Here is a 25,002-nt window from a genome sequence, read left to right as displayed (position 1 = left end):
CAGTTCTGCTAGCTTCCTCCTTGGAAGCTATGTTTGGCCAGCAGAAATGGACATAAACAAAAGCTTTGCATGCACTTATACATAAAGGTAGTTGAAAATGTAGCCCTCATCATTATTCAGTAATTAAGAGGAAAACATGCAGGGAAGAATCAGACATTAGTGAGGAGAAACACACACCTGGCTTGAACTTCAGTGGTATTTCCAGATGTGGCAAAGGCATTCATGAGATACAGAACTCCATCCTGAGAAATCCCATTATGGCTGAGACTGCATAGAAGAGAAGGACGTTTTTTCAGGTGTTCAGAAGCAGGCTGTCCCTAGGCTCCTCAGCCACAGAGGCAAAACTGAAGTTGGCACATCAGTTTGCGGGGTGCTGGCCCACTCCAGCTGTGCTAAATGCACCAAACCCCTCCAAGAAACAGAACTGGTGATTTGGGTTGACACAGCAAGCGCAACTTGCCTCTTGCACTACAGAAGCAGCTGACTGCCGGAGCAGTTGCTTCACCACCAAAATGGAAGGGGAGAGGCTGGTATAGGGCACAGCTAAGCTCACAGCACCTACAGGCCTTGAACTGTTCAAAGAGGACAATGTACACAACAAAGTGATGAACTGAAAACTCAGGGGGCTGGATCAACCTCTGTCATGCTACCCCATTCTGGGCCCTGTTATCTCCTGCTGATGCTAACAAAAAGACTTTTACTTACTTCAGCAGGTTTTGGATCAGACCCTGGGTCACCCTGGCCTGGAGGTCTTGAGCTGTGCTCATGGCTTACTCAGACCTTACTTCCTAAGGCAGGAATGGGCAAGAAGCGTGACAACCAGCTTCAGGAAGGATGGCGTGAACACCTTTCTGCTAGGGCACCTCAGATGCACAGTATGTCTTCTTACTTGAGGGAACAGGTAAAAGGCACTTGATGCAAGTGGTCCAAGAGGCACCTCAGGCCTTCATGTCCCAGCTGATTCCTGGAGAAACTGAAAGGCAGAAGAAGATGGCCAATCAAAACTCAGCTGAGAAGCTTTGAAGGAAAAAGCCAAGCTTCCTGGACTTAAATCCCAGCTCGTCCAGTAAAGCTCTGTCTAAAACTTACTGCTGCCCTACAAATCTACCTCATGCATAAGCTCCAGAGCAAGCTCAGCTGAAGAGCTCTGAACACAAGCTCAGAGCAGAGCTCAGGTGAAGAAACAAATGCCACAAAACAGCCACAGAATTAAAATCTCAAGGAAGCTGTCCCAGCAGCTCAAGCCCTCTTAAAAAGTATATTAAAAGAACCTGTAAGATTACTGATCAATTTTATTTCTAAACAGTCTGAATGCGCACACATCCATATGCAGACGGGCTGGGAAACCCCCGACAGCGCTGAGCCATGCCAACTCAGCTCTCCTTCAGTGACTCCTGTTCAAGGCCATGGTAACAACCCAACTCACACTTACTCCACTTCTGCCAGCCCGTCATGCTGCTCCAGGACTCTGCAGAGCTCATCTATCTGCCCTTGACCAATGGCACAGTCCGTCACCCTGCGTATGAGACAGCAAGAGAGTTAAAGCACAGCCGGCAACCATGCTCAGCCTGAGCAGTGAGAGCTACCCATCAGCAGCTGCATTTTTACACCAGACTCTGTGCAACATCCACTGAGATGAATGCCCTTAGGTGAGCCAGTGTTTGACACTTCTCACAACGCCTCCCTGAGGTTAGTAATGACAAACCCCAAGTGGGGAACAGATCTTTTCACAGTTTTTGCCATCTCCATGATGCCTAACTGGAGACATGTTCAGTGTTCTACAGAGGCACCCAGCAACCATCCCTCCCAGAGAGGCTACAGACATGTATCACATACACACCACACTGATGCTCACATGGAGATTATCACCCAGAATTTGAGGCACACATTTAGAAAATGTGGTGGTTATGGCTCAGTTCAGTTGCTTGTGCAGCAGATTTTGGCGCAACTCAAGGTGATCATAGAACCAAAGACTGGTTTGTGTTGGAAGGGAACTTAAAGCTCATCCAGTTCCAACCCCCTGCCACAGGCAGGGACACCTGCCACTAGACCAGGTTGCTCCAAGCCCCATCCAACCTGGTCTTGAACACTGCCAGGGATGGGGCAGTCACAGCTTCTCTGGGCAACCTGTGCCAGGGCCTCAGCACCCTCACAGGGAAGAACTTCCTAATATGAGTAGTCCTGTGGCCACTCAAGAAAGGCATAGGCTTCTGCCATCCCAATATACCCAAATGGTACTCAGCTGCACTTAGGCAGCTGAATTGAGCCACAGAGCTTCAGCTACTAGCCCAAGCTCCTTGACCACCAGCCCATGAGTTCTTCATACAAGAGGAGATTTGGCTACCTGCAGTAGTGTTTCAAACCCACTCAAAACAAGTGAATTATAATTAAGTGTTGTATGTCAGTACCTGCAGGATGTCTTTTGGCTTCGCATGGTTGCTCCTAGATGCAAAAAAGCATTTTCACTTGACCTGAAGCAAACACAGAAGACAGTCCTTCAGCTACGCTCTTTAAAGATGTGAAGCTCTGAAGCTGTGCTGCTGGCTCATCTTACCGGACTTCTACCATTCTGATCCGCTCACACAGGTTGATGGAGTTGATGAGTAGGACAGTGCAACATGGTGAAAATGTGTTATTCCTAATACTGAAAAAGGAGGGGAAAGAAAGAATAATGAAATCATCTCCCAAGAAAAGTTTCAATACACACAGGCCAATTTCCCCATTGTTTACTTTGAAATGCAAAAGGCTGGATCCACCTCATTTAACTCAAGATCAGTATCTAAAGTTTTGAGCACTGGCACCCAGCATTCCTTTAACTAAAAGGAGAGTCTCGTTTAGTCTCCTTTGACTAAAAAGTGAGTACAGACCAAGGGTTTACACTGAACTCCTCTTCAGGGCTACTGAAGTAGAGATGCTCCAGACTGGAAGCAACCTCCTGAGTGAGCAAATTCAGTCTGTCAACACCTGCAGCTCCCCTATGCTACAATATCTTGTAAAAGATGACCAAGCTCGTTATGGGCTTTTTGTCCACGTGGTGGGAGTGCCTTAGCCCCTGACAGCACCTCTCTAGCCTAAATTCCCAAACTAAATGGCTGATATGCTGCCAGGAAACCTTTTGGTATCAAGTGTGACAGGATGCCAGATCCATGCAAGGGCAGAGCTGTGAGATACAGACCACACAGGTGTGTGCTGCCACCATGTGTCAACCAACACGTCCTACATGTGCTATAGATGCTGGAAGTCATGTTCCATGGGACCTGCTAAGTGAGGGATGCTGTGCTTAAGGTGGGTATTTCTCCTCCTACCCTTTTTTTTCCCCCTCTATGTATCATTAAAGAAAAATGGTTCAGTGCTGCTTTGGTTCTAGAAACAAAACAGGAACAGTTGTGAAGGAGTTTCTGCATTTTCTTTGCCTAGCCTGTTAATCTGCAATTACAGATTAATGCTCCTAAAATATGCTGTGGTATTAGCACTTTCCAAACCAATGTTTCCTGGCAGCAATCAGAACAGGGACCCCAAACATTACCTCAGTAGTTTCAGATGACAGAGGTATGGCAGGAAGCTCAGTAATCTCTCAATGCTCTGGTCACTCAATGAATTTCCAGACAGACTGTAAAAGATGGAAGGAAACAAATTCTAAGAGAAACTGGGCCAATCTGTAAGTATTTCTATAAACTATACATGGGTGTGGGTGTGCACACACATGTGCATGAGCAAATTCTGAAAAAGAACATGTCCAGAAATGCCCTAAAAGTTGTGTAAGATTTAGCCCCTCAAGGCTGATCTCTGTGCTTCTCTATATCCCACAGCCAATTAACTCTCCAGTTTTAAGAGTCTTACTTTTTCATTACTGTAAATTTATAAAGTCATGCTACTGATGTATTTATTGCATGAAATATGGGTATTATGCTGGTTTTATTTGTTATTACTTCTGGAGTGCCCAGCTCTTCAGGAGTTCATCTCATGGTTTAGTGGGCCAGGTGCTCTTCCTGCAGCTATACTGCAAGCCAGGGCCTTGAGGTGGCACCACTTGTGTCTAGTCATATGATTGAAGAAGACTACGAAATGCGTTTGTGTTCTCAGGTGTTTACACACTGACACGATAGACTTACGAGAGGCCATGTTTGAAAAGAGAGGACAGTGGAAAGCGTGGGTTTATCTAAGCACTGGCGTGAAGTTTTGCAGGGATTTCTAGAAGGCTGTGGCTAGAGGAGAGCCAATTTACACTGGCTGCTAACCTGAACAGTGACTGTATCTGCAGGCTGGGGAGACAGACAGACAAACAGAGCTGCCAAGTGCACAACACTTACTCAATTTGTGTCAGCTGGGGACATTGAGCTAGTGTCTGGCACAGCCTGGTCACATCCTCTGGACCCATTCTGCAGTCCCTGAGACTAAAGCAAACAAAGCACTCAGGAGCTAAACATTCCCCATGACCACAGTATGGCAACACTCCCTTCATATGCTCCCAGAGCCTCACATCCTAGGACAAGGCTCGTAGCAACCCTTCTGCTTCAACTACCTGTATTTTGCTACCAACAATCTAGGACTGAGAAGTCAAAACCTGTGACAACCAGATGATTTCCCCTGCTCTGAGCTGATTCAAGAAAGCCAGTCCACCAAAATACCATGTCACTTTGGGTGTTGCCTCCCTAGAGCCACATCATTGCTACTTAAGTTGTTTAAGGAAACTGGACAATTCTTTCCCTCCTCAGCACTGTCTTGGTTCTCCCAGAGAAAGGCTGGGAATGGTGCCTCCTATGTCCTTCTTCAAGAAGGAAATCACAGAAACCTTCCTGGTGACAAACTGGCAGGTCTCCGTGGGACGAATGTAGTAGCCAGCCAAATCTGTATCTCATTTTGTATGGGTAGAAGTTTCCTCTGTAGGAAAGCAAGGCCAACCCCTCAAGCCCAGCCAAGCAAAAGATGCACTATTGTTTTCCCATCTATGCATGTAGCAGTGGAGATCCCAAGTCTGTCCCAGGAGGGTCAGACCTGGGACTTGGTCCTTCTTCACCCAGCCACCTCTGGCATATCACTGTGTCCCTCCGCTGACCCCAAAGCGCAAATACCTGTTGGCCTGGGTTGATGTCAGCTGGCCCAATCTCTTTAAGGCTTTGCCAAATTACACCAGCCAAGACCCCCTCCCTTGTAAACAAGTGTTATTCTGCGGACTGGCCTCCCCGAGCAGTTTCAGCAGGGAAGAGGATGGAAGAGAGATAAATTAAAGATGCACTTTTTGCAGAGGTGTCTCATCGGGAATCAGTCATGATGGGATACAAGCACAGGAAAGCCCTCCAAGGCAGGCATGTCACAAGGCAGCTCTCTGAGGAGACAGCTGGAGGAATGGGTCTGTTCCACACCTTACACTAGAGATACAGACTCCCCCAGCCACCCGTCCCTACAATCCTGGGTGACAAAAGGAGTTTTTTGGGGGCTGGCCACACCAAAAGCACCGTCCTTCTGCTTCATGCTTGGGATGCATGAGGAAATCGCTTCTCCATCTGCTGGTACTTGTGACCCTGGGGAAAGAACGGTTTATTCCCTGAGTTGTGCTCATGTTATTGCCCCCATGGAACTGACTCCCCAGACTGCAGCTGGGGAAAAGGGTGAGGGGCTGGCAGTGGCCTCACACTCATCTGCCTTTTCCCACCACCTGCCAGAATTAAGCTCCCATCATCACAAGGGCCTTATCATCCCTTTTCCAGTCTCCAGAGCATTCTGCAACCACTCAGTTCCTTGGGCATTTGCTCTGCCCTGGCCCAGGAAGGACATGGCTGCAGCCCTGATCAGCAGTTGGATACTGCTGTCTGCTCCATACTCTCAAGCTGTTCAGCCATGAAACAGCTCACCCTGCTTCCACCACCCTGACTGGAGCTTGGAGCAAAATGGCTCTTTAATTGTCACACCCTGGGGACTCACATCATAATCTATTTAAGATTTCATTAGGAGTTCAAAAGGCTTAGACAGAGGAGTGGGTATAATTTTACCTGTTTCTGTCCCAAAAGGCTAGATGAACCACCTGCCTGTGTCCTAAGCTGTAATCAGGAAAGAACATAATTAGGATGGAGTTTGAAGACATGTTCGTCTATCACCCCTCAAAAGCCACAGCTTGAGGTTTCAAATAGCAAAAAATAGGAAAAGTACTCCTGGTCATACCTGAGGTTCATTATTTTAATGTCTTCCAATGTAAATAAAGACTGAGCTAAGAAAAACACAGAGTTCAGGGAGATGTGGTTGCCATTAAGCCTACAGGAAGAACAGACGAAATCAGCTACTGCAAGGAAAACTATTAGCAATTTACACCACATCATCTGGGCCCTTCCCAAATGTGCTGCCACAACCAATACCCCCACAAAACCCACCCATGAGTAAGGAGAAACAGAAGCTACTCACTTGAGAGAACTTAACCTTTTCAAATTCGGGAGGAACTGAAACAGCTGCAGCAGTCCCGCATCTCCCAGATAATTATTTGATAGGCTAGGATTTAAAGAAAGGCTTTTAATTTTCATAGAAAACAAGAATAGGAACAATCAGCTCTTAGTAACAAGAGCTCTGGAAGCAGAACACGGTCACCCTAATCAAACCAACATATGCACTGCCCCTCTCCACTGACAAGTAAAGCCTACAGGAAAACCAGAGACCAGAAATAAGCAACACAGGACAGTCAAAAACCTAGCTCAGGGCTCATTCTTTTCTCATGTCCACCAAGTAACCCCTCTGGACTGAGGGGTCCTTTTTAATGCAGTTACCAGGGACCAGAAGTCCACAGCTCTGAGAAGTGACTGACCTAGACAGGCCCAACAGAGGAGCCCATGTAAGATCAAGGGACACAATTGCTTAAGAAGGGCAAAGGCTAAAAATCTCTTCCACAGGCTGCCAGGCCTAAGGGAATAGCCAGCTCTCAGATGGTGGTGCTCAGACTACATGCTTGTGCTGGTCCCTGTTCTGGCCTCAAAATCTAGATGTGGGGGGTGTGCTGATTAGCCCTTCCATCGGGGCTGCATCTGCCCATCTCTTGGTGTTGGCACAGCACTAATGGAAAAAAGTCCTTTGGTGCTGACGGTCCCTGCACGCCATATGTGGGATCACCAGCAAAACCACACATTCCCACCCTTGGTTTGGGTGGGATTCCTCAGTCTCTGCAGCTTTGCTCCCAAATGGCCCAAAGGCAAAATGAAAGGACAAGGTTTCCCAGCTTTTGGAATACCTGAAGTCAGGCTAAGTGATCAAGCAGCCCCTTTCTAGGTTTATGTCCTGCAACCTTTGCCCTAAGAGAGCATTAGAACTGTATGTCTCCTTGGCAAAGGATATTAGCCCACGTAAAGCTATGCCCTTCATGAGGCTACATCTCTACCACATCTCTGTACAACACTGCAGAACAAACAAGTGGCATTTTCTCAGTATCCCAAAGAACTGCAGATAAAGACCATAAGAGTTAAGAAGGACTCACTCCAGCTCAGAGATGCTGCTACATTCCTTCAGGACTGCACACAGCTTCTCCAGGTCACTGGCTTGAAAATGACTGTCTGTCAGCCTAGGAGGAAAGAAATCAACAGTCCAGGTCTGCAGGATTGCAAACAAGATTGTAAACTTCACTCCTTCAGACAACCAGAGAATAAAAGAGGAGACACTGAAATCAAGAATCCCCTTGAAAAGCCAACATCAGCAGCTCTGTCACCACCAGCTCCCTCCGCTCCCATGGAAGCTGGTCTGGTAACTGCACAATCACCATGTCAGTTCTGTGACCAAGATACACAACCCAGAGTCTATTTTGACACCTGTGGACAACCACAGATGCTAACCACAGAGCTTCTAGTGATAGAAGGTGGGAATGGGAACACTGACAAATGACTGATTGAATGAGCCTTTACCAGCTCTCTCATGCTTCACCATTCAAAGCTGGAGATGCAGGTTATGTCAGCTATTGGATCCAGAGACAAGACACGCATGAAATACAAGGAAAATTTGCCATGGTACCTTATTTTCCGTGGGGCAGTAGGAGTCTGGTTTTCCTCTCCGTATTGTTGGTCATCAGTGAAGCACACAGGCTCTTCCCTAAGCGAGCACAAACCTAAACAAGAGTAAAACACTTAAAACACTTCAGCAATTTGGCTGATCCCTGGGGCTGCCCTGGCTCTAGCCCACACCCATATCTTGCCAATAGCAAGCTCCTCTTTCTTTCAGTGATTAAACAAATAGTTGAAGATGCAGGCAACTGGGGAGAAGGCGGAAACACAGGTTTCTCATCTAAGCTACAGTTTGGAGAAGTCAGGAGAATTTAGCTTTTGCCTAAGCATGTTTTATGAAAAGAGTCCATTCCTGTGTTAAAGCCTGACTATTCACAAATAAATGGAACATCAAAATCCTAAATCTGAGTTTGAAATGTCACCTGGTACCTTAAAGGAGTTACAGATCAGGTGTGTCAGGCGGTCACTCTCTTTCAAGCATAGCCACAACAACTGGGTTGCATGCCATGATAGCCCTGCTGTTCCTCCCTGGCTAAGAGGTGGGCTGTGTACTGTGGGAAATGTTATTTTACAGTGGGCTCAGTACATGGAGAACAAGGATATAAATAAATGAACCTACAGCTCCAGGAGCAACAGGAAACCATTTCTCAGTCAAAACATTTGGGTTGAGCTGTTTTGACAGTAATTTTCTGAGGGGGAAAAATGAAACTCCAAATCTATTTTGATTTAGGCATACCATGATCCAGAATGCATAGTGTAGTGAACTAGAGGGTTTTGAGAGTGCAGAGATCTGTGAATCTTTTTGGAATTTGGTCTGGAGATGTGAGGTTCACTTGGGTTTTTGCTGTTCACTATTATCAGAGAGCACAGTTTAGGATGCTGTGGGTTGAAATGACATAAAACATAAACACTACAGAAGGCAGAGATAAATTCCAAAGCAGCTAAGGAAACCAGGAGAAAGTACTACATTTAGATTCAGAGAGAGGGGGGGGAAAAGCTGCTGTGAGATAAAGTGTTAACCTTGGTACTTAAATGGGATGTAAGAACTGACATGCTAAGAAAACACCATTTGTGCACACGCACTCTACCTAGTAGAAAGGGAAGCAAACTCTCTGTCTCCTGTAAACCTCAGGACTGCAGTCTCATGACAAAGGCTGTGAAGAAGAGAAAAAAATCAATGTCACATTGCAGTTATTTACTCGAATTCTTGTTGGATTTTTTTTGCTCTGCAAAAGCTCTCTGGGGACACCAATCACTTAAAACACTCCCCAAGCAATCAAAAAATAATCTTCTCTAGTTTTAAGTGCTGGTTGGACCAAACTATGCAATATCAGATGCCCCACTTTCTCTGAACCATTAGAGAAAGTGCAGACAAAATGGTTGCACTTGAACTCCAGAAGATTTCCAAGGGAAAGTGATAGAGAACTTCCAGCTCCACCCCAGGAGATGTCACTGGTTCACATACCCTACAGAGACCCTCTCTCCAAAACTTCCCAGAGGAGAGAATAGAAGAGTCTATAACTGCCCACAACGCATGAAAGGACGCACAGATCTGTAGCTTCTCAAATGCTAGTTCATGGCTCAGATAAAATGAGCTCACAGCAGTGTATTACCAAGTGCCAGCGCTAGTAACCATCTTTGGACAAGTTCCTGACCCACCCTACTTTCGGCATGACTAAACAAAAACCTCAGAACATAACTCTCAGACTTGTATATTGGGATTAACCCCAGGAATGATTCAAGACTTACATACCTGACTTGTACATCCATTATCTTCTGGTAGGTACTTACTAACTTCAATAGACTGCAAATGCCATTAACAGAGAGGCGGTTTTGACTGAGACTAAGACAGACAAAAAAGGCAATTAGCTGCGTGGAGCACCTCTTCTCTGGAGACAGGCTGAGAGAGCTGGGCTTGTTCAGCCTGCAAAAGGGAAGGCTTTGGGGAGACCTCAGAGCAGCTCCCAGTGCCTAAAGGAGCTACAAGAAACCTGGAGAGGGGCTTCCGACAAGGGCCTGTAGGGACAGGACAAGCGGGAATAGCTTTAACCTGACAGAGGGAACACTGAGATGAGATCTTGGGAAGAAGTTCTTCCCTGCGAGGGTGGTGAGGTGCTGGCACAGGTTGCCCAGAGAAGCTGTGGCTGCCCCATCCCTGGCAGTGTTCAAGGCCAGGACGGACAGGGCTTGGAGCAACCCGGTCTAGTGAAAGGTGCCCCTGCCCATGGCAGGGGGTTGGAACTGTATGAGTTTTAAGGTCCCTTCCAACCCTTCCAACCAGTCTGGGATTCCACAATTCTATGGTCACTGAAATCACACAGGACTGTCCTAGTGGAAGTAGTCACTGGTGTGCTGCATTCTTGAACCCATTTCATATCAGAACTGGCATGGTGGAAAACACACAGGACTGCTACTCCTGAGGAAGTGGTTTCGCGAATGGACACTTCGGATGCATTTAGATCAGTTTCTGCGCATCATGCTCTGAGCAAGTGACCAACTTCATGAACAGTCCCGAACAGTCTTATGGGCTGAGTCTCACCTTTCCTTAGTATTGCTCAGAGCTGCTCCCGTAGTAGTCTGGGTGAGGCCTTTGCCTCCTGGGTCCTTCCTCAGCATCCCTGGTCCTTGCCAGGCATAAGAAAAGAGGGCAATTTGGTTTTGTACAAGGATATACTTACTCCAGCTGCTTTGAAATTGACATCCAAGGCAGGCTTTCCAGCAGACAACTACAGCCTTCATCTCCAAGCTTGTTACCTGACAAACTGAGGCATTTTCCAGTTAGTGTGGACTATTTTGAACAGTATAAAACAACAAAGCCCTCAAAATCTGCTTGCTTTCCTTTTCCTTACGGTTACTTTTTTGCCTGGACTGTTCTTCTGTCCCAGATCAATCTTCCCTGCCTATCACTGCCTATGAAGCAACTTCAGACAAGGACAACATGATTCATTCTTTAGCCCCAAAACCATCTTACTTTAGAAAATCTAAGTGGGAGTAGAAAACAAGAAACCAAATGAGTGTTCACTGTCCTCCTGGAAGAAAGGAAGGCAAAAAACACTGGGTGACAAAATCTCCAGATCCCGATTCTAATCAGTGAGCTAGAGAACTGGGGTTTGAGGTGTAGCTAAATTCAAGATACAGTCTGGACTGAACTGCCTTGCAACAGATATTCCTGCATTTTCCAGGGCAGACAGGCTAGAGAGAGAGCTTTATAGCTGAAACCAGGTGGCCTCATATAGAGGCAAATAAGGAAATGCAGGGATAACACTTGTTGCAGTGTGCAGGTTATGAAGTGGATCTCTTGCCTTCTCCCAACAGAGCTGGATGGCTTTTGGGGGTTCATGAGACTCGCCCCTGCAGTCGTGTGTCGAGCTCTGGGGCAACAGCACAATAGGGACATGGAACTGTTGGAGCGAGTCCAGGGGAGGCCACGGAGATGTTTCAAGGGCTGGAGCAGCTCTGCTTGGAGACAGGCTCAGAGAGCTGGGCTTGTTCAGCCTGGAGAAGAGGAGGCTCTGGGAGACCTTTCAGCAGCTCCAGTGCCTAAAGGGGCTACAAGAAACCTGGAGAGCGGCTTTGGATGAGGGCCTGTAGGGACAGGACAAGGGGGAATGGCTTTAACCTGACAGAGGGGAGATTCTAGGCAGAAGTTCTTCCCAGTGAGGGTGGTGAGGCACTGGCACAAGTTGCCCAAAGCAGCTGTGGCTGCCCCATCCCTGGCAGTGTTCAAGGCCAGGTTGGATGGGGCTTGGAGCGACCTGCTCTAGTGGAAAGTGTCCCTGCCTGTGGCAGGGGGTTGGAACTGGATGAGCTTTAAGGTCCTTTCCAACCCAAACCAGTCTGATTCTATGAAAAGGGACAACACAGAAGCCATCTGTGTCCCTTCACTGGCTCAGAGGATTTGCTGGAGGAGCCGTGCCTCTGGGATGGCTCCATGGTGCCTCCCTCTTGCAGCCCTGCTTCCTTAGCAGGTTCTGCTTCGTAACTGGCTGTAGTCACAGGAATCAAAGGTTGCTCAGCATTCATCCCCACCTGAACCTCACCAAAATCACTAACCAGGATCCCACTAGATATAACAGAACGCTGAGACCCCTTCTTGGGGTCAGGTCCCATGTCTCACTGCTCTCTACATGTAACATCCCCTGCTCCCTGCCACCTGCCTGCAGCCTCTCAACAGTAAGGAAAAGAGGCACTTACTCCACTTCAGAGAGACAGGGACAGCTCTGCAGAATGGCAACAATCTCCTTTGCATGTTGGGAAGGCAGGCTGCAGTCCTGCAAACTGTGAACAGGAAAGTTTAATGAGCAAGTGGTGTCTCTCTCCAAATGAGGGCACACGGAAGCAGTACCAAGAGATATCTTTTGCTCTCTGCTGTCACACAATCCTGGGCATATCATTCCATCCCCTTGCAGCCTCTCTGCAAAAGGAATGCAGAGGGACGCACTTGCAGAGTGCTGTGCAAGTGCAACACCTTGTGACAGCTGCCTTGCACCACCATCCACAAGAAGGGGATGGGTAGAATTGTTCCTGTTGTACAGAGTAGTGACAGAAAGAGCAGGGAAGGGAGGGCCATTTCCCAACATTGTCATGCTCAGATAACATGCCTGACGTCTATTTTGAGAAAGCCACTACTCTTTTCTAGAGCCCAGGCAAGAAAGAAAACTATTATGGCTCATGCCTTTGAACATATGGCAAGATGGACATTACCAAGGGAACCCTGCCTCTCTAGGGCTGCTCTCTAGAACCCAACACACAAGAAATAAAGCCACTGGCTGGCCTGATAGCAATTTCTGTTGTTATTTTTATTTACTGATTCAGGTTTATTTAAAACATTTTCATATGTGGAAGCATCTTCTGTCTTTAAGGAACAACACAGCTGCTACCCTTGTCCTTCTGTAGTAGCTGTCATCTGCAAATCGCATTCACCAGCAGGGATTTCAATGCCTTCTCTTACCACAACTTCACTTGTCTAGTTGGAATTTCATGTTCCTTATTCTCTTCCCACCTCAAATCCAAAGATCTGCAAACAAGCAAAATATCTGGCTTTTAATATGCCTTCATAAAATATGTGACTTAGATGCTGGTTAGTATTTTCTGGTGTTTTTCTGGAAGAAACCACAAAGTCTGTGTTCTGTGCAACCATTCCAGGCAAGGTTAAGTGATTTTCAAGAGCCAGGTGAGCTCCACCAGGAGATGAGAGCACAAGGATTTCACTTTATATTTGAATCAACTTGATAACTGAGCCCCAATTCAAAGGCACTACTATGATGCAGGATGTTTTGCCTCCATGTGGGACTGTGCCATCACAGGAAGAGACAAACAAATCCACGTGTGCCAGGCTGCCCACAGCAGCACAGGACCACTGTTCAGGCATGTGAATAGGAGCAGTTTTTACCTGACACAGGGCCAGGCTGAGCCAGTTTACACATGCATGTGAAATATGGGAGGTCCCTCAAGGACTGCATGACAGGACAAAGTGAGCTCCCCAGCAGGGAACAAGTGATTGTTTTGTAGTTTCTGAATTAAGGTCAAATCCACCTTCTCCTCAAAAGTACACACAGGCAGGGAGAACACAGGAGCCAACCAGAGAAGGAGCAAAGTCTCTTCCTTCATTTAGCCTCACGCTCAATTGTTTTTCAGCAGTTTTGCAACAGAAAATCAGCACTTCAAGCTTACTCAGGCACTAAGGCAAGCCTTTGGCTGGTAGGTCTGTGCAAAGACCAGCTATTTTGCTTACGCTTCTGCTTGCTCAGGTGGATTGAGCTCTGCCAGATACAAGGGTAGTGGCAACCAGTTCTGTGGCTGGAGTGGTTTATGGTGATGCCAAGCTGGTGGTTTGAATCAGCCTAACACTGAATATAGCACAACCCCAAGTGCAGTTTCTCACCTTGGAACTTTCCCAGATGGCCCAGAAAAATATATAATCACAATGTCCTTCCTGAAAAAAAGATCAAAGCCAATGTTAGGGCAGGGGTGGAAGGATGCCATTTCTTTAGCAGAGGTGCTTAATAAGGACCGAAGCTGTTGCCTGGAGGCTAAAGAGGGCCTTGGCATCTGCCACACTAGCACATTGCCACAGGCAAGCCACAGAGCAGGCATGTGGCTACAAGGCAGCAGAACACCCCTCGTGCTGGGGCTGCAGTACACACACCACAGTAACACAGGTAAGAAGATTGAGCTGGAGTTTTTTAATTTTTTTTGCAAGACCAGCAGTTTGTTGAAAAGAGGATCAGTAGAAACTCCATTCCAGCAAGAAAAATCAGAAAAAGCTGCATGCAATTCAGCTTCCCTGAAGTCGCAGCAAGGATTAATTTGGCCTGTTGAACTTACAACATATCACAACCATAAGAGCTAGGATTTAAAAATTCCATTTTTTCTTGGTCATTCTGGACCCATGAAAACACCAAAACCTGTAATTTAAAGGAACACAGAGCTAAAGCTACTTAAATCCACACCTTTTCAGCAAATTTAGCTGATTTGTAGCAAATTCATGCTATCTGGTAAAGAAGCTGATATACTGCAGAGCTTAAGAGCAAGTTTAAATTCTATTATATAAGAAGAAGTATTACAGCCTGCAAAACAATTTCTAGACCAAGGATAAAATGATCTATTAAAAAAATATAAAGAGTAAGTCCATAATGTGATGAATTCAAATTTTGTTTCAAACATAAAACAAAAAGGAGTAAAATTAATTTTTGTTGACTTGATTAGCCAACAATTAATCTGTAAAGCAGTGTCCATTTAAAAGCCAGCACCTAAAGAGACAACGTGCAGCGCTCATGTATTGATACCTGACAACCGTAGCGTTCTGACACGCAATGACTTCTTTTGACAAAGTGAGAATAGCATCCAAGGAAAGGTCGTTGTTGCTCAAACTGTGAACATGAGGGAGAAGACAACCTCAGCTGCTGGACCCAACATACCTCTTGCTGTAATATATTCCCTTTAAGTATGACACGTTACAGTAGTGTGGTCTAAACCCTGATATTTAAAACACCCCTGAAGACACAATACTGGCAACCTCTGAGGAGTTATTCTTTAATTGCATGTTTAGTCTGTTTCATTACTTGTTGGACCTCATTGAACATGAACCATAAGGTCTTGCTTCTCTTTCTGGGATGCTTTTCAACACTTCTAATCATACTGCAAAGCCAGTAATTAACTCCCGCATGGGATCCAGCAGTAATGGCAGGTATTTTTGATTCACCTGCTTGCACCTACGGATATGTGGAAGACTTTTAAAGGCAGAGTCACTCCTTTTTAACTGGGGTAGGAAGGCAGTGTTGTGGCTTTGGCTCAGAGCATGCCTCTTATTGCTGAAAATCCAGGAGAACAGTGTGTCTTTTCTGTCTCTTTCTTTGAACTGTAGCTGAAATCCATGTGGATATGGGATATTGTCAGTGGTTTTGTCCACATACTGATTTATCTAATACTGTTTCTGCCTATAGCATCAACAGTTGGGACTTGTTGATCTTAAAGACCTTTTCCAACCTAAATGTTTCTACGGTTCTATGCAGGGTCAGCACATCTTTGCGACTATCCCTCTCCTGTAATGCAAACTACACTGAGACCCCAACACTTGCAGCAGCTCTGCTCTGCTTCGTCTGCTGCTGCTTAAACTGTCCCTGCTAGCTTTCCAATGGCTTTAAATCCCTTTAAATCGCAAATCAGCCTGGTTCTCTCCACCTAAAAAGATGCAGATCCGTGTTGGGAGTTTTCCTAGCGGTCAATCCCTCCCATTCAGCACTTTGCTGTTAATGTTACAAGGTGTACAGGAGAAGAGGGCTAAGAAAAAGTCTGGAAAGACAGGAATGGGGCCATCCTCTCCGATGCAGAGGTGAGGCATCTCAATCAGAGCCTGACCAAGGAGATAAGAGGTGGGGCAGCAGAAGAGGAAGAAGTCATGCCAGGCACCAAATTGAGCACATGTAATTCCTGGAGAGTTGTCAGCAGTGCCACAACTCCCTTGAGACTGTTTTTAAATGCCTGGGTAAAAATTGTGAGGCTGAGTCTATCTCAGACTGAGACAGGCATCACGCACAGCTGGGCTTGCGTTTAAATGTCTGTGCCTACATGCCCCCCACTGTCATCTCTAAAAGCGAGTGTCACCCCTTACAGAGACATGCAGCCACTCAGCTCCAATGAGGATTTAAACTCTCTCTGATGCTGTGCTTGGCTTCATAGTGACTACCATTATTAATAGGTTTAAGACATTTTTACTCACTCTATTTTCTTCAGCTTTTCCATTCTGGAAAACAGGTCCATCATCCTCTTCACCTCCAGATCCTGTATCCGATTGTCCTGCAAGCTGCACACAGATTCATTCTCATCAGTACTTCACGCCCCCAAGGAATGAGCAGTTGATTTGAGAGTCACTGCCATAACACACTCACTTTATTTCCTCAAGCTGAGGGCACTGTGATGAAGCCTGGACCAAGTCAATGATCCTCTTAGCTGTGATGCTCCCACTTGTCAACCTGGCAAAAGAAAGAACCATTCAAACCAAGCAGAGGGAGAACAAGCATCCCGTGCAGCACATGGCAGGCCTGTCTCAGAAATGTGCCTGCACATCACCACAGAGTGGAGGTGGCCTGACTCTGCCCCCTGCAACCAACTTTATACTCCTTTTCAAACAGGGCGATGCAATACTCTTGATGTCAGCATAAAAGAAGAGCCACACATATCCGTGCTGCTCTGCACAGCCCTGTGTTACTCTCTATACAGTGCTGCATGGAGATCAGCCTTGATTGAGTTGATGTAATTAAATTGCAAGATAGAAACAGAGGACAGACAGAAAGAGACAAGGCTCTCACAAGCAAAGACTTACTCTAGTGTCTTCAGGCTTCCCATTCCTCATACGCTCTTTGAAAGAGCAGCAGCAAAGTCATCACCATACCTCCTACTACGAAAGCTAAAACATGAAGAAACGGGAAAAAACATAAACACAACAAAACCTGAAACAAGGTAGCCCACAGAGCAGGTTAAAACACAATTTTTTAAAAAGCACTTCATTTCTTTCTTTAACATTGTACTGGGCTCCTTTTATGCAGCATCTTTACCTTTTCAAACATCAGTTCAAAGAAAACCCCAAGCCATTAAACTTACACATCAACTATAAATACCTCAAGAAATAGGTTCTGCCGTTTGGTACAGTGACACCATGTGTAAGTGCTGCCACAGACGAAGAGTCAGCCCTACCACATGTTCCACTAAAGTAAGGACCCTGGAGACAAGGGAAGTCACACAGGGGCAAACCAAACTCCTACGAACATAGAGTGCTTCCCAGCTCCCATGTGAAGAGCTGCTGAGTTATGAGAGCGCTGATTTCAGGCCAGATACTTTAAATTTGGACAGCAAGAGTTGTTCAAAATATAAGACACAAGGTTTTTAGGGGAAGTGACTTTTTTATAGAAGGAACCAGTGGTGTTGGAAAAACCAGACAAACAGGTAAGCTTTCAGGTACACAAGCTCTCCTTTGAATCAGCTGCAGAATGTACTGATTATGGGATGCATTGAATGTCTCCCACAGCATGTCTGGGGGCCTTGAAAGCAGAAACCCACCTACGCCTCTGTTGCCCCATGTGCCTCCATCACCCTCCCCTAAACCAGAGGGAGTCAGGAACACGCTGCACAGGGGTGGCGGCATGATGTATATCGCCCATGGTCGCTAGGAACATGCCTGAGGTGATGCTTGGGGTCCCACTGCCCTTTGCCCACCCTTCCAAGAGACAGTTCTCAGAGTGTTGGTATCCTGCAGACCATAAACAAAAGCAGGCATGGACTGGAGTGTATATGAGCCAAGAAAGAATCCCCCCAAAATCCCTTGTTTTGTTCTCCTAATGCAAAGGAAGAGCCCAACCATTCTTGGGCATCTGCTAAGCTGCTCGTGGGCCCCATGCACTGCCCTGTGCCTGCATGAGCAATTTACAGTTAGGACGTACCATCAGAAAGCTTTTCTAACAGCAAATTACATGGTATTCCAGTTCTTCTTAATGGAGGCAGAGAACAATCAGTGCTGTTCTTTTTACAATGATATCGCTAGCCAGGAATAGCAGTTTTCATGTCTGTTTCTGCTCCTCCGCCTCACAGCAGACAACATCATTCCCTTCAGGGCAAGGTAATTCTCACCCTGGCTGCTTCCTATCATCTTCTCCACATTAGCAAACTCTACACATACTCCTCTAAAGTCAGTCACAGAAATACAAAATGAGACCTTTTCCATAACAGGATCCAAAGAGATCCTCCTCGAAAAGCCCTTCCAGCATTACAGCAAAGCACCAGTAGAGAGCATCTGAGAGTGCAGTTGTCACCTTCTGTTCATCTGGTTCATGGTGATTTCACTTAAATCCCAACTTTCTCATTTGCTTGCAGGATTCACCCTGCCTCTGTACTGTCAAGAAATGCCCATCATTTTCTCTCTTCTCTACTACACTAACTACCCTGTTGTTTGATTGTTTCAATCAAAACAAAGAAGCATACCAAAATATCCTTATATTTATATATATCCTTAATATTCTTCCCTCACTCATAAATTCCTTATTTCATAAATACTTTCAGTATTGAAGTTATGCTGCTCAGATCAGCATTTCTCACACCTTCTTTGCCGCCCTTCTAAAACAAATCCAGGCTCGCCCTTCCAACCCTTTACTCTTCTTCTCCACCAACAGTCCGTCGCACTCAGTGTGTTTACCTCAAGTGATCTACATTTTTACAGCTGGCCAGAACTTCCAAGCAGCCAACGTCCATGAGACGTCCTGCAAAATCCAAATGAGTCAAACCCTGGCCCAAGTTCATGACAAAAAGCAAAGCCGACATGTCCAGGGGTGTCAGTCTAAAGTTTTTGAACTCGTACTTGAAATTCAGCAGGCCCCCGATGTGCTGGGCTACTTTGAGGTCTTGCGTTTCAAAAGTGCAATGGCAGAGCTCAAAGGCCCTGTCAGATGAGTGGCTGCCAGTTTCTTGAGAGATTGCAGGATTACATCCTGCTTACCCTGCACCCAAGCTTCATCTTGTTCAGCTAGCAGCACGAGAAATGTCCCACATTCTTTTGACGACAGGCCTGAGAGGAAGATGTGAAAACTCTCCATTATCTCAGTCTTTGCCTTGCTCTTTAAAGTCCACTTTGACTTCAAAAAGAACTTCTTCCTCAGGCAGTTCTTGTCCACCCTCTTACTTTCATGAGAAACAATGCCGCAAAAAACTCCTGCAAACTCGAGTGCACAAAGGCATAGCCAACCTCTGGGCAAGTGCCACTCATCTTCACCTCAAAGGCAGTCAGCAATCCATGTAAGGAAGCAAATTCCTTCACGTGCCCTGGAATTTCTCTTCCATAAAACATAAGCTTCTTTTCTTCCAGGCCTTTCAGTGCAACATCACAGAGACCCAAAATGGCCTTCCTGTTGCAGTGCAGCTGAGCCTCCTCACCACCTTCACGCTCTCCCTGCTGTTTATTTATGAAGATGAGAAGCATTTTGATATAAAACTGTGTCATAGTCTCAGGAAGCTCCAGGCTCGTCTGATGTTTAAGGAGCAAATACTCCAAACAGTTGCACACAACGTAACACAGAGCAGGGATGTGGCACACGCTGAGGAGCTTAGTGTTGTTCTTCAGGTGAGCAATGGCTTGTTCTTTGAATGAATGTTGACGAAAACAGTGGCTGGCATATTCTTTAACCTTCTTATGGTCAAATCCCCAAGTTTCTGCTAGCAGATTTATTGTGTTTACTAAGAAGTCAGGTAGCCTCGTAGGTCAGCTGGTGACCAACACTGTGCGTCCACACAGGAGCTTCCCATGACAGAGGTCTGCAAAGAACTCAGATATGGACATACAGGAGGTAAGGGTTGGCCTTCCCTCAGAAGAGCCTGACGCGTCCATGTTAGCGGCAAACTCATCCAGCCCATCAAAGATGATCAGTGTATCGCAGGTATTTTCCAGGAGGTACTGGAATATTGCATCAGGGCTGTCTTCTGTCTGAAAGAACAGGTCAAACAAAAGTTCCTTCAGAGTCAATTTTCTTTTTAATAAATTCAGCTGCCGAAACTCAAACAGGAAAGTGAAGAGAAACTGAGGTAGGTCACCTTCAACCCATTTCTGACAAATGCTGTGCATTAGCATGGTCTTGCTTGTACCTGGTTTACCGAACAAAAAGACAACCTTCATTGCGCCTGATGGGACCACACTACAAAACAGATCTGACACTTTCATGGCTGTATCCGCATATTCTTCTGGCTTAGGAGCACCTGCCACATCCTCTCGGGATTTCTCTGTTCTCTTTTTTAAGTGGGAGGTCTTGCTGTGCCAAATGTCAAGGTTGACAAAAGTTTGGTTGAGAGCCAGTGGCTGTGTTTGTTCCTGCGCTGCTCTCTTGCTGCTCTCCGGCTTCCGTATCTCTGGCAGACAGAATCCATGAGGAGAAGCCGGTACTTTTCAAGTGCATCTGAGAGAAGACAACAGAGCAAGTATGAGGGTGAAAAAGTTAGTTCTGAACAGCAACAGATCCAAAATTCTACCACTTATAGACAGAGAAAACATGGCTTTGGTCAGAGGCTGCTCCACACAGCTGGGTAGAGATGACAAATTTTGAACACAAGAAAATAACTCGTAATTTTTCCTATTATTGCACAGGGGCCGAAGGAGAAGAAAATTAAGGGAAAAGGTGCAACAGTTTTATATAAAAACTAAATATTATTATCTCTTTAAGCTATTGGTACGTTATGCATATAATCCCCTGCTCACTAGGTCGCTGTTCACCCACACAAGCACCACAAGTGCCACACTTGTCAGCTACCAGCACCTCAGAACAAACACTGCTTTGAGAACTGGAGGTCGCTGACGGTACCAGCATCTCTTTGGTGAAGGGAGAACAGTGGTGATCATTAAGGGTGCTCAGCACCTTCTGAAAAACCCTATCCTCACTCATGTCAGCAGACAAGATCTGGCATCCTGGGAGCACCTCCTCAAGGCCTTTCCTGTACGCAAACTGTCCATCAAAAACTGGCTCCAGCCCAGCTGCAGCTTTGCCATGCTCCCTGCACTCCCCCATCAGACACTGGGCAGCACTGGACCATGGGCCTCGCAAGGCTAAAAGCAGAGGTGGAAAAGGGTAAAGAAGGACAGGTGATGAAGGAAAGGACACAGACTCTGGTGCACGACAGCCTGCAGATCTGCTCAGGCTACCCAGTCCTTCCTGGAATTACTCTGGCTCGACTCTGTCATCACTCATCTATTGAGTTCTCTGTTTTAGAGAGAGCTGAAACCATATGAGTTTTAAATGTGCTAGAGAAACTGTGGAGCCTTTAGTGGGTTTTCAATTGTCAGTATGGCTCCTGATTTGGCTAAAAAAAAGGCAAATACAGGGATGACCTACAACAGAATGCTTCACCAGCATATCATACTTTTAGGGAGTTCTTAGTCTGTGCCATCTGTATGCCTTTTCCTCCACTAGATTTAATATATCTCTGAAAAGGAAATGGATGCTTCTTGTTATTTGCCAGGTTCCACTGTCTGTGTATTTTATAACCTACTACATTAAGAGTTTATGCAGCTACTAAACAAAAGTTTTCCTCAAGGTGGGAGGTTGGGGTTTTGGGTGTTTAAATAGGTCCTTCTTCAGAGGCAAGCACACTGCTGCTCTGCTGCTGGAACTTTCACATACCGAGCTGCTGCTGTTTCACATCCTTCTCACTCATAGAGCTGCTGTGATGGTGACATCGAGCAAACCCTGAAAGTTGAAAAGTCAGAAACATGTCAAAAGAGGATTTTGAATGGCATATTATTAAAGCTGAGGAAGACCCTCCAGCAAAGCATTTGGGCAGCTGGAGAGGCAAAATCAGAGAGATGAAACTATTTGCAAATTCAGGCTGAGTTTACAGAACTGCTTTTGCAAATGCTGAAGTAAAAGCAGGGGGCATCTAGCAACAGAAAGTCAGCTTGGGCTGGTCCTCATGAGGCTAATCCATCCTCTCATCCCACCCCGAATATGCTACAGCTCTCAGGAGTGACCAAGAGGTCTGGGTTGGTTCAAAGGCCTTCAGTAATGGAGCTCCCTCAACTTCTCCAGGCAATTCGTTCCAACACTTCAGTTTGTTTATACAGATTTTCCTAGTGGATAATAACAATCTTGCCTGCCTCAGTGTGAACTGCTACCTCTCTGTTCTCTCCACTTGAGCCTTTCTGCAGAGAAATCAAGCAGGTCGTTCATCTTCCCTGGGACACATGATCAGCTACAAGGATTCAGCATTTATCTAATATTGGAACATGATGTTGCGCTTCACAGAGCTGCTGATAGCCAAATCTTACCACTCTGAGCCAATGGCAGCAGGGATGTCAGAAACAGGGAGGTACAAGCTTCTGGTGGAATCCTGGCTTTGAAAATCTTTGCAGGAAACAACATGAATTTTAAAAGGCATGTTTTGCAAGAAATGTGTTAGGTTTAGCAAATGATGCTTTGATCCTTGTGCTCAATCCCCTCATTTGCTTAGAAGCACAGTGCCAAGTAGTGCCAGAACATTACAAAAAATACTATCACAACAGCTCATCAAAACGCACCCTCAGAAATAGTCCTGCTGGCAGCACAGCTGCTGGAAGGCAAAAATAATGAGGTATGTGTAACTCTGGGTTCAGAGGAATGCACAGCAGTAGAGAGGGCATTAATGACCTAATCGAAGACAGCAGTGGGTGGTGGGACTTTCAAAAGCTTGGATACACATTTAGCAAAAGCCACCTAGTTGGTCAACACCAGGGAATCTGCCAACCAGGCTGGCCCAGCCCAATCAGAACTTTTACATGCTATAGAGGGGAATAAAGTTCCTCTGGTGCACATTAAAAACATGCTAGTGAAAACAGCCTGCGTTATTCCTGCCTCAGGCCAAGGCAAACCCACTCCTGGGATTGCTTTTGCTCAAGGACCTGGGTGCACTTGGTGGGTAATGTGGGAAGATGGGGAATTCTGGTGTGTACCTTGAGGAGATTTGATTTCAGGTGAGAATAGCCAGTAAATTAAACTGTATGATGTTAATTGCTATATGACGCTGCATATTATCACTTCTGTGGACGCCCTATGCTGTATCAAGGATACTATAGATTAATGAAGAATCATCTCTGGTGAATCTGGACAAGCGCAACAGTGATGGAACCAGAACTAGCCTCAGCATGCAACAATCCAACACCACACATACCATTTTTCCTGCCCTGAAGGACTGTTACAACAGACAAAACCCAAAGTCATGGACTAAATTAACTCAATGGACTTTTGTAGGGATGGTCCATAGACTAAGGGAATTATATCTGTGTGTATACAAACCAGAAGACTGTAATGCTGATGGTGGTTAACTGGGACGTACTGGAAAATGTGAGACCTGAGCTTGATGTAAATGGTATAAAAAAAGGGACGGATACTGTCCTGGTTTCGGCTGGGATAGAGTTAATTCTCTTCCTAGTAGCTGGTGCAGTGCTGTGTTTTTAATTCAGGATGAGAATAATGCTGGTACCACACCAGTGTTTTAGTTGTTGCTCAGCAGAACCTGCCTTGATCAGTTTCTCATGCTCTGCCAGTGAGGACAGGGCACAAGAAGCAGGGAGGAAGAAGAGGCCGGACACTAGACCTGAACTAGCTAAAGGGTATAACACACCCCAGTATGTCGTGCTCAGTATAACAACTGGGGGGAGTTGACTGGGAGCCACCAATGGCTGCTTGGGGACACTGGGCTTTGGTCAGTGGATGGTAAACAATTGTATTGTGCATCACTTGGGATTTTTCCTGGGTTTTATTGCACTCTCTCTCTCCTTTTCATTACTATTTTACTTTATTTCAATTATTAAACTGATCTTACTTCAACCCATCGGTTTAACCTTTTTCCAGGTCTCCTCCCCACCCTACCAAGGAAGGGGAAAGTGTGATCAAGCAGTTGTGTGGTGTTTAGTTTCCAGCTGGGATTAAACATAACAACCACAAGCACTGCAAAGCTACCCAGCGCATAGAGGATGTGGTTCTGAGCATATGAAAGAAGCCTGGTAGATCTGAGACAGAAAGAAATTGAACAGCAGTACCACATATCCCAGCCACACACACTGCAGCAAGGCCCATAGCACAGCTTCTTTCAGTTGTTCTCCACTCCTCCTCAGGATTTAAGTCCACCCAAAGCAGGGTAAGCTGGTGTGATGGACCAGAAAAAAAGTAGGAGCAGGAAATATCGATTTCCACAGGAAGTTTCCTTGTGAGGGAAGCCAGCTGCCAGGTCAGCCTCCACAGGCTCAGCTGGCCATGGAGCACGGGGGAAGGAGCTACATAACTTGCTGTGAAAAGCTGCCCTGCAATTTCTGAGACTGACCATAACCACTTCAAGAGTGAGACTCCTTGTAGGCTAGGTGATGCCTCTGCCTTGCTGTCAACCCTGGGCATATGAAAAACAATGAGGTGGTTGCTGACAGCCAACATGGCTTCACAAAGGGGAAATCCTGCCTGACCGATTTGGTGGCCTTCAGATATAGGGGCAGAGCAGTTAATGTCGTCTACCTGGACTTGTGCAAAGTTAGACACTGTCGCACATGACATCCTTGTCTCTAAACTGGAGAGACATGGATTTAATGGATGGACCACCCAGTGGATAAGGAATTGGCTGGATGGCCACACTCAGAGAGCTGTAGTCAACGGCTTAATGTCCAAATGGACACCATGTCCCTCATGGGTCAGTATTGGGGCCAGTCCTGTTCAACATCTTTGTTGGTGACATGGACAGTGGGATCGAGCACCCTCAACAAGTTTGCTGATGACACCAAGCTGTGTGGTGTGGCCAAAATGCTGGAGGGAAGGGATGGGATCCAGAGGGACCTGGACGGGCTGGAGAGGTGGGACCAGGAACCTCACGAAGTTCCACAAAGCCAAGTGCAAGGTCCTGCCCCTGCCTCCAGCACAAATCCCCAGGCTCGGCAGAGACTGGATGGAGCAGTCCTGAGGAGAAGGATGTGGGAGTGTCGGTTGATGAGAAGCTCCCCATGATCTGGCTTCAGTGTGCACTTGAGCCCAGAACCCCCCCG

The 25,002-nt window shown here is 46.2% G+C and overlaps 1 protein-coding gene across 1 annotated transcript in view; it reads right to left on the bottom strand.

The window, feature by feature from the left end:
• NLRC5 (NLR family CARD domain containing 5) overlaps positions 1-25,002 on the bottom strand; it is a gene marked incomplete at its 5' end in the record, with an annotated part of 41,286 nt that overhangs the window by 11,137 nt on the left and 5,147 nt on the right. Inside the window, 28 exon segments of the mRNA XM_030512674.1 lie at positions 178-267; positions 890-973; positions 1,433-1,516; positions 2,409-2,471; positions 2,555-2,644; positions 3,527-3,610; positions 4,311-4,394; positions 5,448-5,522; positions 5,991-6,038; positions 6,160-6,249; positions 6,397-6,480; positions 7,454-7,537; positions 7,981-8,058; positions 9,059-9,124; positions 9,724-9,813; positions 10,649-10,732; positions 12,165-12,248; positions 12,922-12,987; positions 13,855-13,905; positions 14,759-14,842; positions 16,192-16,275; positions 16,361-16,444; positions 16,795-16,878; positions 18,658-18,895; positions 18,898-19,143; positions 19,146-20,333; positions 20,336-20,404; positions 21,623-21,688. Coding sequence (XP_030368534.1) covers positions 178-267; positions 890-973; positions 1,433-1,516; positions 2,409-2,471; positions 2,555-2,644; positions 3,527-3,610; positions 4,311-4,394; positions 5,448-5,522; positions 5,991-6,038; positions 6,160-6,249; positions 6,397-6,480; positions 7,454-7,537; positions 7,981-8,058; positions 9,059-9,124; positions 9,724-9,813; positions 10,649-10,732; positions 12,165-12,248; positions 12,922-12,987; positions 13,855-13,905; positions 14,759-14,842; positions 16,192-16,275; positions 16,361-16,444; positions 16,795-16,878; positions 18,658-18,895; positions 18,898-19,143; positions 19,146-20,333; positions 20,336-20,404; positions 21,623-21,688 — 3,622 coding nt within the window.

Source organism: Strigops habroptila, chromosome Z (assembly GCF_004027225.2).
Source record: "Strigops habroptila isolate Jane chromosome Z, bStrHab1.2.pri, whole genome shotgun sequence".
Classification (NCBI taxonomy): domain Eukaryota; kingdom Metazoa; phylum Chordata; class Aves; order Psittaciformes; family Psittacidae; genus Strigops; species Strigops habroptila.
The sequence above is the reverse complement of the archived record's forward strand: the minus strand, read 5'-3'. Positions and strand labels throughout refer to the sequence as shown.